The 19,458-nt window shown below is 40.8% G+C and overlaps 1 protein-coding gene and 1 long non-coding RNA gene across 3 annotated transcripts in view; one reads left to right on the top strand and one right to left on the bottom strand.

Annotated features, from left to right (window-relative positions):
• Positions 1-1,811: 1,811 nt before the first annotated feature.
• Positions 1,812-5,455, bottom strand: LOC113748115 (uncharacterized). Its single transcript, XR_003464132.1, has 2 exons — positions 4,948-5,455; positions 1,812-2,937 (listed from the first exon to the last, which is right to left on the bottom strand). It is a non-coding gene; the product is annotated as an uncharacterized LOC113748115 (long non-coding RNA).
• igf2bp2a (insulin-like growth factor 2 mRNA binding protein 2a) overlaps positions 2,937-19,458 on the top strand; it is a 52,579-nt gene continuing 36,057 nt past the window's right edge. The window contains exons 1-2 of one of the 2 annotated variants that reach the window (XM_010730926.3): positions 2,937-4,171; positions 5,464-5,524. In XM_010730926.3, coding sequence (XP_010729228.1) covers positions 3,997-4,171; positions 5,464-5,524 — 236 coding nt within the window. In that variant the 5' untranslated portion in view covers positions 2,937-3,996. Of the gene's footprint in view, positions 4,626-5,463; positions 5,525-19,458 lie in introns of both variants that reach the window. The other variant, XM_019270589.2, reaches the window with a different exon arrangement.

The following is a 19,458-nucleotide window of genomic DNA, read 5'->3' as shown; positions in this document are numbered from 1 at the left end:
CATCTTTGAACAAATTAAAATGAAGATGCTTTTTTCACTTTGGCTCGTGTCCTTTATCGTATGGAATTATTTGCTAATTTCTACAGAATTTTAGTTCAACAGTTAAAACGGAGAGCCACCGTGTGTGTGTGTGTGTGTGTGTGTGTGTGTATGTATGTACATAATAAAATCAAAATAAAACACCCTGTGCTAGTAAGAAGAAAACAGTTTAACTATGTAACATATTTACATGTTTAGAAGCACATAAACCAGGAAAGGAGGACAAAAACGCTTCACTTCTGAAACACACTTGGTTTGATATGAAGTCGCGTGGCTAATGAACCAAAACTGTGTCACAACCACGACGTAACAGAGGTGTGTTCAGTGGAGTCCAGTAATGTTTCCGCTTATAAACTCTAAAAACAGATAAAATTTACTCAAACTATCAGTTAAGCTCTTGTAAAATTATTACCAAGAAACAGCCCGTTGCTTAAAATAGTTTTAACATAATTTATGCTTGCGTAACTGGAATAGGTAAGGTGAAATGAGTTAGTGGAGTTAGATGTAGTAACTGAACCATTAAGAGACACATCCTGGTTCTAGACCTTTGAATGTTTTTTCTCAGATTTTCTCAGCAAATAAACTAGTAACGACTAGCACTTTAGTCTGCTTAACAGGCTAATATTCCCTGCCTAGAAGCTATGAATATGTAATTTAAATGCCGGAGCTTAGCAGTCAGAGAGACACAAGTTTCAACTAGTCACTGAACAAAGAGGATGATTAATCCTCGAGTAAATGCAGCTAAACACGTCATGTTATTTTCAAGTAACGCTATTCTCCTCACAATGTGGTGAAGAAAGACCTGCTGAGCAGCATCTGGCTGTCCAACATCTACCCCTACTGGTCGCAGCAGAGTCCAAACTTGTTCCAGCATCCATGATGGACGACACGGCACAAAACATGATAGACTGCATGACTTATTGTTGCGAGTCTTGTTATAGTTTATTGTAGTTTTCCAATATTTGCTGTTGGTGGGAGACAAAAAGGTCAAATCCTGAAGTTAGAGAATAGTTGTAAGAACAGGCTGCTTCTTTACTTAAAGGGTCTTTTCCACTCAAATTATATAGAAAAATAATGATCACTTATCTCTAGTGTTATCAAGCCATGTATGTTTTATTGTATTTGTCCAGATTTGAATCCTTTCACAACATTACAAAGGAGACGACAGGATTTTATTAGTGGTGCCCACAGCATTGAAAAACGTGAACAAACCCTTCAAATGGTATTAGCAGTTAAGTATTTGCTTCAGGTAATAAAGACACTAATGTACTAATACACAAGATGTTCTCTACATCTTTTATATTTCATAGGATTTTTAACATACATCTCAGCCTCTGAAAACAAAAACATAATTTAAAGAAGCAGTGTCTAGGATTTAGCAGCATCTGGTTGCTGATTGCAACCCCCTCGCTCTCCCACTGGAAGAGTGAAGGAGAAACCAGTTGCTGTGAAACACGCAAAAGGACGTATCTAGAGCCAGTGTTTGGATTGTCAGTTCTGGGCTACTGTAGAAACATGGTGGACTCCTTTTGAAGAGGACCTGTGGCTCTAAATACGAAATGCTCATTGTCAGGTAACAAAAACATAAATAATTCATATTTTTTTACTAACTACCAGTTCCTTAGAACTGTACTTATGTGCAATACATGAGTAAATAGTTACTTAACTCTTTGGTTTATTGCACAACAAAATAGAGGAATGGACCTTTGAGAGTCTATATATAAATACAAAAGTATTAAACTGTTGTACCATGATTTTTAACACACAGGGGATATGGCAGTACAACGGGAAACTTGCGATGAGGATGTAAGCTTTTTCATTTCAACACCTTTTTTTTTTTTGCTGTGGTTGTTTTTGTATTGGTTTTATATCAATTAATTAACTGAACTTTGAATTAAAGGGTTTATATGTAAATGGAAGTAAAATAATATTTAAAAAATCATTAATACACAAAATAAGACAAATCAGGTACTGTGAAGTGTCCAAATAGAGAGGAAAGCGTGAAGACCGATGAAAAGACACCAGTCACAGCTGACCACACCTTGGAAACTGCTTTTATTTCCCTCTCTACCTTAAGTCTACATGTATGTTTGTGTTTGTTTAGGTCAGCAGGTCGCTCTTGTGTCACATCCCTTCCAGTTCCAGTTTAACTTTCCTTTCTGGAAGGAAATCATTTCAGGTGGTTGCATGAGTTGCCGGCGTGCTGACCTAATTGGGCATACCATGTTCTCAGGAAAGGATGCAAACAAAGTATTTATGCACCTTGTTTTAATTAGGAGCTGCTCTTGAAATGGAAACGTGAAGGCTGTAACCGGACATTGTTTCATTTCCAGACTTAAATATAAGAGTGACTTTAAATGAATGAGTCTCAGCTGACAGCAGGAAGACCCGCAGCACGTTTGTTAGTATGTCATCAGGAAAGTAACTAAAGAGCTGTTGTGTAAATAGGCCACAGCTTTGGACATTCCTCTGTTCACACACTGACGTAAACAAGGCAAGGAATGGTCACTCCTGCTGTTGGCACTCTCTCCACTACAGTAGGGTGGCAGTAATGTTCCAAGGCACAGGCGAGTCACATGTAGAAACACTCAAGTGCTGTAGGGAAGAGAGAAAAAAAAAAAGGCTCCTCCTCCCTTTGGTAAGAAGTGTAGGTACAAGACTACACATCCATGCATGAGCACTGCAAGCCTCACATTTCAGCTTTTATTTTGAAATCCACCTTGCTTAGTTTCACACACATATACATGAATAGATAAATAAATAAACACGCTATAGGCTTACCATACCATGTCTGCAGCATGGAGCATGAGCTTAGACTGGCTGCATAGAGGGCGCCTCCCTCATTGCACAGATAAAAAGTGAGGGCCAGGAATCCCCTCTGCCTCTCCTTATCAGCATCTAAAAATAAATATTTGCTCAGTTTTACATTTTGCAGTTGGATCTATTAGCACTGTCCACAGGTCCAAATGCAAAGTGAAAGTGTCACCCCCTTTAATAACACTGTGTAAAGTTAATAGATGCACAAGCTGCAGGTTTTAAACCTTAAACTGTGGCCCCTGATAGGGATGAACAACAAAATATGTTTATTTCAGCACAAGGACAGAGTGTACGAGAATGACTGTTTTTAAGGTTTCACTTTCTGTATTGTTTTCAACAATAACCTTTATTTCCCCCTCATTATAATAGTAGTCAAACACGAGAAGATAATGATTATTATCTTAGTTTTATTTTTAATTATAGGATAATATCTCAAACAGGCGTCCATGGCGAGGTTTGGACCCCCTTCATGCGTAAACGGTTCCATAAATCCATATTTCTGTGTCACACAAGCTAAAAAGGCAAACTGTGAAGGATCAGTGACACTGTTTGGGTCGACAAGTGACAACGACTTGATTTTCCACACAGTAGCTCTTTTTAACTCCCCGAGCCTGGAGGGACCCAAGGCACGGCCCTTATTATGATTTGATGAAATAACCCCTCTGCCTCCTTTAAGCCCATCCCTTTGCTGAATGTACCCAGTGATCATCATGCCAATTTCATAGCCTGGTGCACACTTTCTGTGCTGGAGAATCAGGAGTGATCCCGCATGCACCTCCAAACTGTTTTTTTTTTCTTTCTTTTTTTTTTTTGTGTGATTTTAAGGGAGATTTTATTTAGAGGCGGTGCTTGTTGGCTCCAGAGTAGCGTCGTAACGACACTTTTCCCCCCCAGTCCCTGTTAAAAGAGTTAGACCAGGGCCAGAGTTGGTGCTGGGGGGTCGCTTATAGCTTAGTAATTTCCTGGGGGGTAATTGCTGCGTTTTTTTTTTTTTTTTTTTTTTAAATCCCAGCAGATTTTTATTTTCTATTTCATTTTATTTTTATTTTTTATTTTTCTACTTCTTTGAATATCGCCACTCTCTCTCACTCACTCTTAAGATCTGATACCCCTCGAGATTTTTTCCTCCCCTTTCAGATCATGAACAAACTATATGTTGGGAATTTAAGTCCTTCGGTCACTGTCGAGGACTTGAAGCAGCTCTTTGGGGAGAGGAAGCTGCCAGTGGCCGACCAGGTCCTACTGAAATCCGGCTATGCTTTTGTGGACTTCCCCGACCAGAACTCGGCCATAAAGGCTATAGAGACTCTTTCTGGTAAGTGTGGAATTGATAAGTGATGCTGTTGGGTGACAGGAAAAAATTCACAGCCGGTCAAAACTGCAAGATCAGATTAAAAAACACAATAGCTGAGCGTGTCCTTAATGTGAAATATTAATCATTTGCTTGTGTTATTTTGATTGTATGTGTCTCTGCGTGTTTTGGAGTGTGTGTGTGTTTGCTCGGGACAGTGTTTTTTTGCGATCACATCCGTGTGTGCCATCAGAGTTTGAGATGAACGCTCAGCAAATGCACACTCCAACAACAAAAATCGGATAAATTATCGATCACAGGACACAGTCGGGGCTTTAGTGCCCGTTTGCTTAAAGAAAACACGAGCCGTGGTAACGCTATTTACGCGCACAATAACCTATATTTTGGAGATTCCGATAGTGTGGGGCGCTACTTTGCAATCACCCGCTGGAATGTATGGGATGGTCTGATGGTTCGGGTAGGCATAATTATTTTTCACTTATTTTTTATCTTGATTTTATTGAAGAGAGCAGAGCTAAGCGACCGCGGAAAACTTGTCAGATCCATGTTCCTCTGATGTCTGGGTATGTTTTTACGAGGTGTCTTGGAGGTGGGTCATGGGGGTCCGGAGGAAAGAGCTAATAAACAGGTAGCTGAGGGGGGACGAGGTGAGACGCTAATTCCGTGCTGCGCCAGGCCACTCTATAATAGTAACTAAAACCCGTGTTCAAGCTTCGCCGAGGAGCGCTTCACATTCACCCCCCGGCATGGGTCAACACGGAGAATTAAGAAACACCTACCTAGAATAGAAAGAGTACAAGCCATTCTCCTTTCAAACCATCTCTTCTTTTGATGTTGCATTCTTTACTGAGAGCAAGAGAGAAGAGGAAAAAAAAACACCCCTCATTGCGCTGTGAGGGTTGTGGGAGTGGAAAGCATGGCTGCCCATTTCCCCCCATACTATAAAAGCTTATCATGCTTCATTTCTTTTCTTTTTTTGCCCCCCCCCCTTTTTTTGTTTGGCACCGATTGTCTCATTTGTGACCCTTAAAAATAATCTCCAACTTGGTGGTTGTCGTTTTAATCTAAACATTTGCCAGTTTATCCGCCCGCACAACGCGCCCCGTGTGCGGAGTACTTCTTTTTTTGTGAGTGTGTGTGTGTGTGTGTGTGTGTGTTGTAGGGGTTGGCTGTTTGAATGGGGACGCACCTACTTGGAGAAGTGATTCAAAGTGTTGCTGTGAAGGCCTACCAGCTTGCATTGTTACTTTCATGACACACAGCTAATGTTACACTATCAACTTTCGTCCCTACAGGTAAAGTTGAATTACACGGAAAGGTGATAGAGGTAGACTACTCTGTTCCCAAAAAACTAAGGTAGGCCTACAATCTGACACACACACACACACACACACACACACACACACACACACAGTCATTGTATCCTACGCCTATACTGTGCCCCATGGCAGACTGCGTGTGTGTGGTGTGTGTGTGTGACCTGTAGGCTTCCGCTGTGAAATATAGCACGCAGATTTCCTCTGTTTTCTCGGCCCTGTGTGTGATTTGAACCAGGCTGTTGCTGCTTTTGTTGTTGTTGTTGTTTTTGTGTATTCATTTCCTGACCACGTTAACGTTAAACAAACAAACAAACAAAAAACAAACAAACAAAAAAAAGGAAGACAGCGACAAAGAAAACAGTTTTTAGTCCACAACACACGGTGGCTGCTGCCATATCGCGTGATCTGCAAGCAAGGCCTAGCCCCACTTACTGTGCAAACATGGACTGACGCACGCAAAGAAGTGCACAAATGTAATAATTGCATCTTAATTGAATATCACATGTAAGGCTGAAATCACGCACACACACACTCACTCCTCTATATGTAGGCGATAAAGTTAGGTTTCATTATTGACTGTAACACTGCAATGCACGGCGCGTTGCATACCAATCAGCTGAGTCCCCCCCCCTCTGCTTACTATGTGTGCATGCATGTATGTATGTGAGGAAAAGCGTCAGTCGAAGGTTTGCGTGATTATCATAGGTCAAACTCCACGTCCACGACAACACTGACGTCCTTTGTGCTTGTTTTTTTTCTTTTCTTTCTGTCAGCCTGTCCATGTTATACAGACAGAAAATATCCACTATCTTTTAATTGCATGGAAATAACAATCAAAACGACTTTAGGCCCCCCCCCAGCCCCCTCTTTCTCCTGTGCGTAAAAGGCTTATTCGTCTGTCCCAGATTAGCCTATACACTCTCAACACGTATAGATCCACCCCCTTTTGTGCAACAACGCTGCTTTTGGATGTAGGGAAACACTACCTTGCGTGACAAAAAGGTAAATATTCAAGCCCCTTGTGGAGGAACACGTGATCCATACTTTATGCGCTTCCAGCATAGCCCCCCCCTCCCCACCAACCCACCCCCTCCTTTTCAGTGCAGGCTACACTTTCCTGCATTACAGCCTCTCGCTTCTTTTCTTTCTTGTCTTTCCTTTTTAGCCGTGCCACACTCATGTATGTCTGAAATGTCTAAGAATGGAGCTCCTGTGTCATTTCCTCGCGTCATGGGCTTCGATTTGAGAGCGTTTTTTTTTTGTGTGTGTAAAGCTGCAAAGGCGCAACATGGTGTAAAAAAGCTCTGCGCCACTCCCCACAGTTTATGTGCACGTAGGCCAATGGCAATGTTGGGAGAGCCTCATAATGGCTGCCATGATGGCCCTGCACACTGCACGGCTATAGGCGGAATCAGAAGGAGCAAATTTCCATACATGTGCCTGCATGTGTCCAATCGGCTGCGTGTAAGAGCTGCTGGACTTGGAAGTGTGCATGTTCTGAACCAGGCCCCTTTTAAAGCGAAATCTTTTTTTCGCCATATCAGTGAGGCAGCGCATGACACGTACAGGTGTTCATTTTGAGACCCTCTGTGTGTGAACTGGGCGAAATCCCCATCATGTGGATGTTTGTTTCTTTCCTTCTTTTCTCCAAACCGTTTTAAAGTGATTTAAGCTTTCCCACGGTGTTAATTTAATTTCATGTTAAACCCCTCCCCAACCGAGAGTTTGTTTAGAGATTTAGTTTTTTTTTTTTCCATTGCAGAAACATTTGAATTCATGTGAAATTTAAAGCTCAAAATGCGTATCTTTGTCCTGAAGCGTTGAGTGTATTTATGGTAATTCATGGAGGTCTACGTGATGCAGATTTCAAGTCATTTTAATATATAATTTTAATGCATTCTAGTTGTTTCAGACATATTCAGAAATTACATTTATATTTAACAATACAGGTTTAGAATACTCTTAATTTAATTCTAAATCCTGTATTTAGATCATAATAATTTTTATAGCTATTGTTATGGATTTGATTAATATATGCTGTACATGTTATATAATTATTACAGTGAGTTAAAGAGGGTTTTAGAAATGAACCAGTCACCAGTTTCTGTCTTGTAGGAAGTTGTGTGTGAGCTCATCTTCAGGCCTGCTGGCACTTCTTGGTTTTGTGAGGCTGCTGTAGTTTGAGCTTGTTGATATATTTTAGTTGTGTTCAGCTATTTAATGTCTCCAGTGTGTGAATAGGCACAGCGGGATGAACAATTAAATTATGTCTATTTTTAAGCACAAAAAATTGTGCTTTATTATTATGTTGTCTTTGTAATGACATCTTGTTTGCTTATGAGTTTATTCTGTAATAAACCAGGCCCTTTTTTTCAAATAAGCTAGAAAAGACAAATAAATTAATTGTTGTAATTTGAAGTCCTATTTATTATTTAAATGTAATTTCACTTACATTCATTTTATATTTTGATATTTCAAATTGGTTCCAAAGTGACAGCTTTAATATTATTTAGATATATGTAATTTTAGCAGAAGTAAACTAGTTTTTTTTATTTGTAAAAGCTGCTGAAGTTTCTTGTCACACAGACTAAAGAATCAGTCATATTTCAAATAGAGTTTTATGAATTATCAGGGTTGTTTTTGTTGAAATGATTGATCTATTCATTGTTATAATAATGTTTAATATGCTTAATATTAATTAATCCTGGATTTCAGTGTTGACTCAGCTGTCATTGGAAATGTAACAACTATTTTTATCTATTAGAGAGTAAAACTATTTTCTGATATATGTTATTTAATTATTATTACCTCCTGAGCTTGATTTATAATTGTAGGTTTAAAATATAAACTGTTGATGATGAAGTAATCAACACTTGAATAAAACAAACAAACAAAACTAATGAAACATTAGAGAAAATAAATAGATTTAACTAAATACATGATTATTAATAATACTTTGATTTATATTTTCTAAATTTGTCTCATGGAAATTAGTTTGATAAGAGAATCTAAATATCTGTGTTGCATTTTGCTTGTGTATTTTTTTTTAATGTCTTATACTTGTGTCTTATTTTCAAACCAGAAATCAGAAAACAATATTTTTTTTCTCTCCCTGTCGAGTTTCTTTGTTAAGCAAAGCTCGTGGTTGAGTCTCTACTCATGCAACTCACGAGGAAACATAGCGTGACTTGGTGTTAATTGATATTGGGGGCTACATAAATGATATGCAGCGTTGTTTGACTATCAAATAGGTGGTGAAGTTGCGGGTAGAGCGACTGACGTGATCTCTTGCTTGTTATTTTGGGATAAACACGTCTAAGGCTGTCTTTCTGGAAAAATAAAAGTACACAGGTTTGTTTACTTGCTTGTTTACAAAACCAGACTTTTCTCCTCCTAATTATCTCGCTGTGCTGTTGACTTAACCTTGAGTGAAAATGTGCTCAAATAAACAGGTGATGAATTTGTGATTGAGCACAAACTCTTGTGTTACACCCCATTAGGGTGTATCACGATAAACACAGGTTAAACGGCTCTGTGCTCTTCATATAAATAAGTTTGCAGCTTATATTGTTGTTTGATAAACCTAAATTGATTACGAGTCCCCTTTTTCTCATAAAAAAGGATACCATCCAAGACATGGGTGTAAACATCTGCATTGCACCACGGTGGTGCACATGCAGATGTGTGTGTTGGGTTGTCAGTGCACACTGAGTCACAACAGTGAAATACTATAGCCATCAGTTGATCCACTCTGAATCCATTAATACTCCCCAGTTGATCCTGGGTGTAGGGGAAGCTCTCCAATTCAGGCTCTGGTTTTGTCCGGAGTGATAGCAGGAGGCGCTGCACTGCTCCCCTCTAAAGCCACATCCGCTGCACCCTCCTCCTGACTCCTCATGTGTCCCCTCACCTGTCTGCGAGGAGACAGTTTTTTGTTTGGTGTTTTTGGAGTGAGGGGAGCTCAAGGTGTCTCTGAAACTGTATGGTCATTTTCTGCCTTGGGTGTCGTTTTAACTAACAGTTGGTCTGTCGCCGTGTTTTTACTGGTGACAAGTGAAGAATTGAGTATACTTCATGTTGTAGAACAATTTGTCCCTATGGTGTAAAATAATGCCCATGAGGTGTGAAAACATAATGCCAAATGAGATAGCTTTTCATTAGCACTTCCAGAAATAATGACTATTTACTTGTCATGTATCACCTAAAGGCTCTTCTCCCAATGCTGCTAAATTTCTACAGCAATTATTAACTTTTTCATGAAAGTGTAGTAGTGTATTTTCCTCCTGACGTGAGACTTGCTGGTATAACGGAGTATTATAGCTTAAGGGAGCGGCGAGATAAGATGTGAGAGCATTGTAAATTCATTGTGTATCTATCAGAGCTGAGGGATCTCTGTTAAAGCTCCCTGAGAGTTGGGATCTCCTCTTTTTTTTTTCCACTTGCATGTGCATCATAGCAGCAACTGTAGAGAGTCACTTCTCGGTAAGCTGTCATTCACATTCCACTCCGACCTGTTGCATGACTAATATGTTGCTGCAGCATTACACTCATTACAAACAGGAAGTTAAGTAATCAGCTTGATGTCTCTCGTGAGCAGCAGTGAGAAGGTGTGGTTGAGGGATGAGTAGGATTGCATTTTTCACAGCTTGATGGAGGTGGTTTCACCTGTGGAGGGGAAGGTGGCCAGAGCAGAGATTGCTGATGTGTTTGATCAGTGACAGATAGTTTTGGGCTGAGACGCACAAGCGAGATGAAGAGGGAGCTTCTTCTGCGTGTTTTTATTTGTGACCTCATCATTACACATTACTTCCCGTTAGGTCTTATTATTGAATGATGAGAGTTAATGGCGATACAGGCCATGGTAGAAGTAAAATAAACCGTGATTGATTAGAGATGAGAGGCATAAAAGCCTTTTTGAATTGAGTGATTGAAGCCATTTTTCTTTTTTTCTGCAAGAAAATGTGTCCCTGATGATAGATTCTCATCCGTTTGTTGAAGACAGCTTCCCTGGCAGAACATTAAAGAAAATCCAGCACGCTATTTGCATTGAATTTATTAGAAATAAAATGTTTCGGATGACCAGAGATGCAAGATTTCGCTTTCTTAGACAACTCATAGTTTGCTGTTTGTGCAAAATAAGTGTGACCGGCGTAACAATCCTCTACAGCAGGGATATCCAAAGTACGGCCCGGGGGCCAATCAGATTTCATGCAGCCCGAAGCTTCATTTTTATAATATTTTATTTATGGCCTGCTAGGATTGTCAGACACTGTATGGCTGGAAGATTTGGCTTTTTTTGGTTGACATAACAAAATATTTGAACCTCTAAGGACATAACAGCTGGTGTTAGATGTGACACAAAATATTACTTTCTGAATGATTTTGTGAAAGAGAAGAGAAAAGAGTGATACGTTTTAAACACTAACAGACTTTGCATGACTCATAACAAGGCATGTTTAAAATGAACATGAGGTTAAGATTTGTATCAACTTCATGTAAGTTTAACATGTTCCGTTTTTAGATTTGTTCACGCCTGATCGGCTTAGATCTGGTTACATTGCCATTAAAAAATGATAATTGTGACAATGAAAGCAAAATAATTACAGAACAGTGCATTTGTATGTAACTTACTGCTTATTGGTAATTTTTTCATTTTTAATATGTTATTATTGGCCCCCGTGCATCTTCACATTGTGAAATTTGTGAAAAAGTTTTGACACCCCTGCTCTACAGGATAGGCCGACATTGTTTTGAGCAGATGTTTAAAGGCGCCATTTTGCTAAGCAGCATTTGATTAATTGCTGGAATCTTTAATTTTGCTGCACGTGAATATTTAACAAATTGTAAACCATGATTATGAGGAGCGCAGTTTGTACCCAAGTTCTTTTTTGGGGGAAGTAATTTGAAGATGTAACAGCTGCTCTGTCTCTCCTTCCTTTCCTATGTCCCTCTGTTGCTCAGTCTGTCTGTCTTATGTGTGTGCAGCATGTTTGGAGTGGTGGGGTTTATGCACTTATAGATATAAATATATATATATGTGTGTGTGTGTTCACAAGCGGCTAGAGGAAGACACTTTAGAAACAGAAAAGCTGCTGTGAATTTCATCGGAAAGCTACATACCGGATGTAAACTTAAGTGTTTCTCACCCGTCCGTATGCCAGCGCTCCCAGTAGGCACCCAAGGGTGTGGTCTCCATGGAAGGTTCGGCAGCTGAGGCGTACAGCAGGTGGCATTGCTCTCAGATAGGCAGACCCCGTCCTTGTCCCATTTCAACACCATATAACCCCACTGCCCCTGCTGGAACTTTAAAGCTCTGATGGGTCTTGAACAGGTGAAATGAATATGGCGAAAACCTCCAACAGCCAATCAAAGAAAGCCAAGCGCTGTAATGCTTATACGCAGCCAATACTATGCAAGTGGGTCGAGTGGAAGGGATCGAGGCTATGTGACTAAGCCATGAGCTGGGAATGCTGCTGGCCTGAAGCTTCACCCAGGTCTAAGGTTTTCTCAGTCTCTTCCGTCGGCTCTTTGCTCCTCGCCCATCTCTCAGTCTCTTACCCATGCTGGATGGAACAGGCACCTTTAAATCTGCTTGGCAACCCCTCACCAGAGTCAGAAGGTGATGTTGGCTTATTAGTCTCATAGATGGATTACTGAACGTGCTTCTCTGGTACAAGCCCCTGGACCAGAACCCCTGTATGAAGTGACTGTCAACAATTCTTGTTGGAAAGGCAATCATAGACATGCAAAAAGCCACAGAGATAAACAACAACCACAGAGAGATCCAAAATGACCACAAACCGATGCAAAACTACCGCAAACAGATGCATAACAACCACAAAGAGACAAAAAAAAGACCACAAACAGATGCCTAAAGACCACAAAGAGACAAAAAAGTCTACAAACAGATGCCAAATGACTACAAAGAGACAAAAAAAGGCCACAAACAGATGCATAATGACCACAAAGAGACAAAAAAGGACAATTAAGAGACAAAAAAGACCACAAACAGATGCAAAATGACCACAAACAGAGACAAGAAAGACCACAAACCGATGCAAAATGACCACACACAGAGACAAGAAAGACCACAAACAGATGCATAGAGACAATAAAAAAGACAAAAAGACAAAAAACCCAACCACAAACAAATGCAAAATGACTCCAGGGAGACCCAAAACCACCGAACGACCTGTGTCGGGATCAAGGGGCATATTTTCTCATAATCTGTGCATGGATTTAGGTTACAGTTACAAGTAGCAGCTATTTATTGATATTATTCCATAATAGAATATTCAAAGTTGTTTATTTGGCATTCACTCATTACATTGACTAAACAATGTTACTATTAATAACATTTTATTATTGCCAAGAACCAGGGCTTTGATTGTGAGTCTGTGCTCAGACACAGTACACTTAAGGCAGGGCCCTGCTTGACCTAATGTTTGTAATGAAACTGTTTTAAGTTGCAGTCACTCGAAATGTAACTGTAGCTTCAGTAACATAACCTCGTCCAAAGTGAGCCTAAAGGGTAACTACACCCACAAATGCCGCTAGATCCCTCTCTCCCTGCATGTTTTAAAAATGCAACAGAGGAGTGAGGGAGCAAGGACCGTCGGAAGCCTCGTGACTACGTAGTGTGTGACGTGGAGGGTCAGGGGACACGGGGGGGAGACTGACTGACACCTGCTCAGTGTAGCATGGATAGCAACGTAGAGCTGGAGCTAACCAGCCATGAGCAGCTGTCAGACTCTCTGTGTCTCCGCTGGAAAGACAGGGAGTCTGATGGAGCTTTGACAGGCACCAGAAGCACATTTATGGCTCTTTGAGAGAGTCACTGTGTGGGTACCTGTGTTGTAGCTCAGCTAGTGTCTCAACTATAAGAAGCTCTTTGTGTGTGGGAGTGTCTGTACGTGGACTCAACATACATAACAGACCTGTCACAGTTTGGGAGGGACCAGAGAATTTGGCAGAAAGGAATAATATACATCTTCATGTGGGAGCAAAAACTGTGCCATCGTGCTCGTGAATATGTGCGTCCATGTGGGTTTACAGGTTGTGCTGTATTCACTTTCAACTGTTAGGTTCTCCACGTTGCCATGGGAACCAGTTTTGAGTGTTTTGTTTAGTTATAGGAGGAGAGCTAGAGCGATCAGAAAATGAACTCAAAGTCCTCCGGTGTGCAGAACACAACGCGAGCTGCAAAAACACACACACGCACACATACACAAAAAAAAAAGAAAAAAAGTTGAATTTATTGCATGAGACTCACCCTGCAAAGGGATCATTATGATATCTTTTGATATCACAGTCAGAATCCTATGATTACAAGCTTAAATTTGTTGTGAACTGTTGTCAGTTTGGGGACCCTGTAATTTCCACCCATTTCCCAGGAGAGCGGAGACAGCCTACCGGTTATAGCTGCAAACCCTGGTCTGCAGTCCAGCCGGGCCGTGTGCTGGTGGCTCACACTATGGGCGGTGCAGTGGTCATAGTGCTGATTTTATATGACAGTGAATACATAGCCTAGTAAGGTGCCTCAATGAAAATGCCTGCGTAGAGGCTATTGCTTTATTGAAACCCTCAAGTGCTCATTTTCTTTCCACAAGTGTGACAGTGAAAACTGCAGAGTGGGCTGTCCGTCTGTGTCACAGCCTGCAACCCTTTCGTGACCTTTCTTATTCATAAAACCCACTCAGAGCTGCCATTTCCATCCTTTTCCATATGTATGCAACGGAAGCTGGGAACCCCCTCCACCACACTCCCCACTAAACAGAACAAGTCATCTACAGTAAGTTCTGCGCACAGCTGAGCCTCTGACATAACCTGCAGCACAGTCTGATCATTGTGTTTCCTCTGTTTCACACTGTCTCTGACGGAAGAGGAAGACACGGAAAGGACTTCCGAGTCAAAGACATGTGAATGCCCCCACACGCATGCTTATGCTTTCCTCTCGGTGTGTCTGTCTGTGTGCGTGTGTGTGTGGGCAGAAATGAACACTGCTGATAGAGGGCAGCATTTCTTTTCCCTGTCAGTGAGGTTCTCTGGCCGGCTGTGTGAGGCTGCCGCTGTCTTGAAGTGGGTTTATCCCCTCTCTCAGCATACTGCTCGCAGAAAGTAGGATTTCTGGATGCACGTTTGAGACAGGAAAAACATATATATTCTTACATCATACCTTAATCTTATCTCCTCTGACCTATCAATTGATTTTTTTTTTTTTTTTTTTGCTTGTGTGAGTTTGTACCTGGACTTATATGCAGCCTCCTGACTGTGTTAAAATAAACTTCAATCATTAAGCATGATAAATTTGAGTCATAGATAGTGATTTTAATGTGATAGACAGTTTTAATCATCTAAAGCACGGGTCTCAAACCCTAATTAACTGGAGCCTCTTGTTCTGTCCAATGGGGGGAGACGTAAGCCCTCGTGTCTTTCCCTCATACTCGGTCATAACGCTCCTCTGGTTTTGTAGGATGATGCTGGTTGAGCTGTCACATTAATCTCCATCTTGTCTTGAAACCGTCTGTTCACCTGAACAACTTTTCTTTTAATTTCAGAGAGATATATTTTGATGTGGCAAATCAGACAGTAGTGGAAGAAGTATTCAGATCCTTTACTTAAGTAAAAGTATGAATGACACAGTGAAAATACTCCACTACAAGTAAAAGAACATCACAATGGTTCCTCTCAGTGTTTTTCAGTTATATGTGATGTTTTTGGATGCCTCATTAATGTGCGTGTGTTCATTTTACTGCTTTGGATGTTTAATTTTTGCTTTATTGGTAGTTTAATTTACAGTAATGCATCATATTCTATAAGATCATCATATGTCCGTAGTGTTGCTGTCCTGTGAGAACTACAAATCTATCAAACGTTTTTTTCTGCAATTCAGAAGAACAGCCTGTTTTCAGCTTTGTGATGATGGATTTCCCAAATAACCCAAAAGGGTTCCTTCCGTTTGTGGGGTAGATGTTATGTTTCCCTCTTGGATGAAGTGGAGTAGAAGTATAAAGTTGCATAAATGAAAATACTTCAACAAAGTATTGCAAGTTTGTACTTGAGTACTGAAATCAGAGATTTGTTGTAATTGTGGAGTGTTGTAATTCATGATCCGTTTTTTACAGCCTTGTTTGACTTATTTGAAAATGTAATTATTACACGTAAATAGAAGAATAAAAAAATATTTGCAGGTGGGATGTAACTATAAATAATATAAATATAACATGTGAGATTTGTTTTTGGGTATGATCTCATCATTAGGTCGGTTGTTTGTTTTAATAAGAGCTACAACTGGTAGCCTGTTAGCTTAGCACGAAGCTTAGCTATCATGTCATTAATGTCCAGGAATATAATTATGTAACCCATTGACTCATGTCTGGTGACAATTTAGGCTCTGGGGGAAACAACTTGGCTTCCAGAGGATATCTGGGAAACGGATACCCGAGCCAAGACTAAGCAAGAATGACGAGAAAGACAAACTTCTGCAAATCTGTATAATAATGCAGATAGTTGATAAATAAAACAAAAGCTAAATTGTTATCAGATAAGATTGGATTTTGGCCAATGTGTTGAACTGTTGCAACCAAAGCCCACTCAAATGTGATCGCTCATTACTGCCTGGACTAAAAACAGAAATCAGAACACTTCCAGTGCCAAAATCTTCAGATTCTGCTTTCATGTGCAGGGATCTGTTTGTAGAGATTACAGACAGACTAGATCTTTCCTCATGTTTCTAGTCTTGATGCTGAGCTGTTGGCTGTAGCTTCATATTTAGCACACAAACATAGGAGTAGTACTGATCTTCTCTAGTGTGACAGTGTGTAACTTTTGAACTACTCCTTTAATGATTTTGGTTCTTCCTGTCAAGTGGAAAAGGATTGATTCTCTTCTTTAAAATCGTGTTGTCTAAATTCATTTGTAATCCTTTGTTATGTTCTTGCATAACTGAACTGTGACTGGCCAACGCTTGCAATCTGTCCTTCCGTTTCATCTGAAGCACTGTTTAGTATTTGGCAATTGTGATATGCCATAAAGCCTGTTGTTTTACGCAGCTGTGCTTGATCCTGGCTATGATTTGCTGAGCTCAGAGATGAGTCGGGTAATGTGGGCCAGGCAGGTGCTGGCTAGATAGTAGGGCGGCTCCATCTGCCTCCCTGCCAAGTGACCCAGCACATGTCAATACCCAGTGTGGGAGACAGACAGAGCATGTATGTGTGAGAGGGCAGAGGAGAAAAGGAGAGCACCCTATGGGAATCCTTTTGATTTTATCACTCCAAACGTCAGGTTGCAGAGACAGCAGCATTTTCATACGGTCGCTGCAGAAGAGCCGTGAGCAGAATATGGAAAAAAAAAAATCAGTTTGTAAATAGTTGTTGTCTTGCTGACCCTTGTCTGAGATTTCCCTGGAGAAGCAGAATATTTTATGTTGAAGTGTTCAATCTGTGGGTCTCACTAAACAGTCTATACTCAGGGCTTCCCCTTGGGTGCAGTGGTAGCACTGATCTACTGTACATGAAGAGTGCTATCACAGTCCTGAGGTTTTAAAAGCTATTGTGATCCCATTTCTAAATGTGTTTTTTTTTATTTATTTTTTTTTATTAATGAGTAAAACATCACATGGAAAAACCAACAATGTGCACGTTGCTAGGATACCAGGCGCTTGATTGATTGGGGCGTATGTGTTTATCGCGTTTAACAATCTTATCTTCTCGTGGCACGGCCCTGGCAATGCGGCACCTCTGTCTCACGCATGCAGACAACATTATGACACTGACGCCTGTCCGTGTCACGTTCAATGAAGCATACGCTGACACAAATCCAATTAAAATCGAGGAGTGCCCCCATAGCGGAGCACGATCTTTAAAAAAAATAAAAATAAAATGAAAGGCCACGGACATTGTCGGCTCACTGGTATAGTAAATATTTGATGCAGAAGCAGCCATGCATGAGTTCTTGTTGGAGGTTTGCAAAAGTTAATGCCTGTTACACATAGTTAGACCAAAATTGCTAATTCTTCTGAGCATGCTCAGGTGATTTTTCATCCTCATTAATAATTGCGAATTCCTCAAGACCCAGCTGTAGTTCACCACAGAGACTCACATCTTCTCTCTGCTGCAGCATTTGCTGCTCATCTTCCCTTTCCTCCACCCTCCGCCTCCTTCCATGTGTATGTTGTAACCGTGTCATGGGTACCAACTCAGATTGCGTTGCATTGTCCCCCACCGTCTCCCTCCTGCCCCCTACAATGTCACTGCTCCCCTGGCACAGCTTGGCAGTGCAGAATGAAGCCCGGCTGTGTGTTTAGCATGAGCGGGTGTAAATAGTGTACAACTCTATGTTATGTACTGTAAGCTGAATGTGAGCCGCCCTATCAGATAGTGTAACGGCGACAGGCAGTTTATTCTTAGTAGAGTTACCGCTAGTGGAATTCTTCGACAACAGTAGACGTCTGTGTGTGCATGTGTCCATGTCATTGCGTGTGTGTGTGTGTGTGTGTTTGTACAGTGCCTCTGTGTTCCTGCCATTCCCCAAGCGGGAGGCAACAGTTCATTTCAGAGATGGTTGCTAAGATGGTTTTGTTTTAAGTGGTGTGAGGAGTGACTCCAAGCAGCCCAGTTTCCGGTCGCTTGACGTTGTGGGAGAATAAATTACAGAGATATAAAATGACAAGCTTCAAAGGACGAGTTTGACGTCAAAAGAGACAGCGGTGTAGTATGTGGAGCCGCTAAAGATGATACATCAAATATGCCTGCCCTTAAAGGAAAGTCTAATTCAACAGGACTTGTGTTTGTCCTTCCGTTTGTTAAGCGTAGCTGGTGCAGCCTTTGATGGACACATTGGCCACTGTCGGCATTTGTAGAACATTTACAGTATCGTTGCTTCCTCCTCATCAAAGCTGGCGATCCCCATATGATTCACAACCCAGGTCCACACACACACACACACACACACACACACACAGATGAGCTCTGATTTAATCAAACGTCAGTGCAAATAAAAGAAAACCCAGCTCTTATTTGCTTTTCATAATGCTGGTCTGATTTTTTTTTTTCTTGCAGCCTCCTACCGTCCTCATAAAACACAGTCCGCAGCTGCAGATGTTAACCTTTTTTTCTGCAATGTAGTCTGATTATGACGAACGCTCTTATTATTACCGCTTTGTGTTTGTGCATTGCTCAAATCTGCCAGGCCTTCACACTGACTCAGTGCTTTTTTTTTTTTTTTTTTTTTTTTTTCAGAGCAGTTGTTGTGGCTCTCTTAAAGAATGAGCAGTCAGGTTTTCAGGTCAGACCTCACTCCTAATAGCCCCTTCAACTTAGACAGGGTGTTTGTTAAAGAGGGGGGAACCAGCCTTGTATGTTTTCTGCCAGGAATGATGAAAGCAGCCGGCCTGTAAATGCTTGCAGATTTGTTTTGGTGTTTCTCTGTGGAGGAGAGTCGCAAACCCGTGTAGGGCTGGAAATAGTTGTTAAATTAGTGGACTGCAACCTTTATTATTTTGTCTAGCAAATCAGAGACCCTCTCTCATTATTATTCATATTAATCTTTCGATATTGAGCCTCAGATGGGACATAGCAATGCATATCTCCAGAGTTTGTTCTTGAGAACAATTAAGTTTTTTCCCCAGAGCTTGGTAGCGATAAAGATTTGAGATTTCCACCCTGACATGTTTGCTTTGTTTATTTATTTATTTTTAGCTTTTTTTGCAGTTTGTGAGCTGTTGCATTCACATACTGTAGGATTTTGTCAGAAAATCAAACCTGGAAGACGAACAATAAACAAACATAAACCGTTACGGAGGCTGCAGCTTTTGTGAGTTGAAGAATTGCTCCGGCTTGGCAGACGTTTGGGGCTCTACTGAGTGCCTTATAGTCACATACATAAGAGGTACCAACAACAAACCTTTCCCTGAGGCTTTTTTCCCCCCACAATCACCAATAATTCTCTCGCCTTCTCTGTCTCACTTTAAAT

This window comes from Larimichthys crocea, chromosome XVIII, assembly GCF_000972845.2.
Source record: "Larimichthys crocea isolate SSNF chromosome XVIII, L_crocea_2.0, whole genome shotgun sequence".
NCBI classification, from domain to species: domain Eukaryota; kingdom Metazoa; phylum Chordata; class Actinopteri; family Sciaenidae; genus Larimichthys; species Larimichthys crocea.
This window is presented reverse-complemented; position numbering and strand designations above follow the sequence as displayed.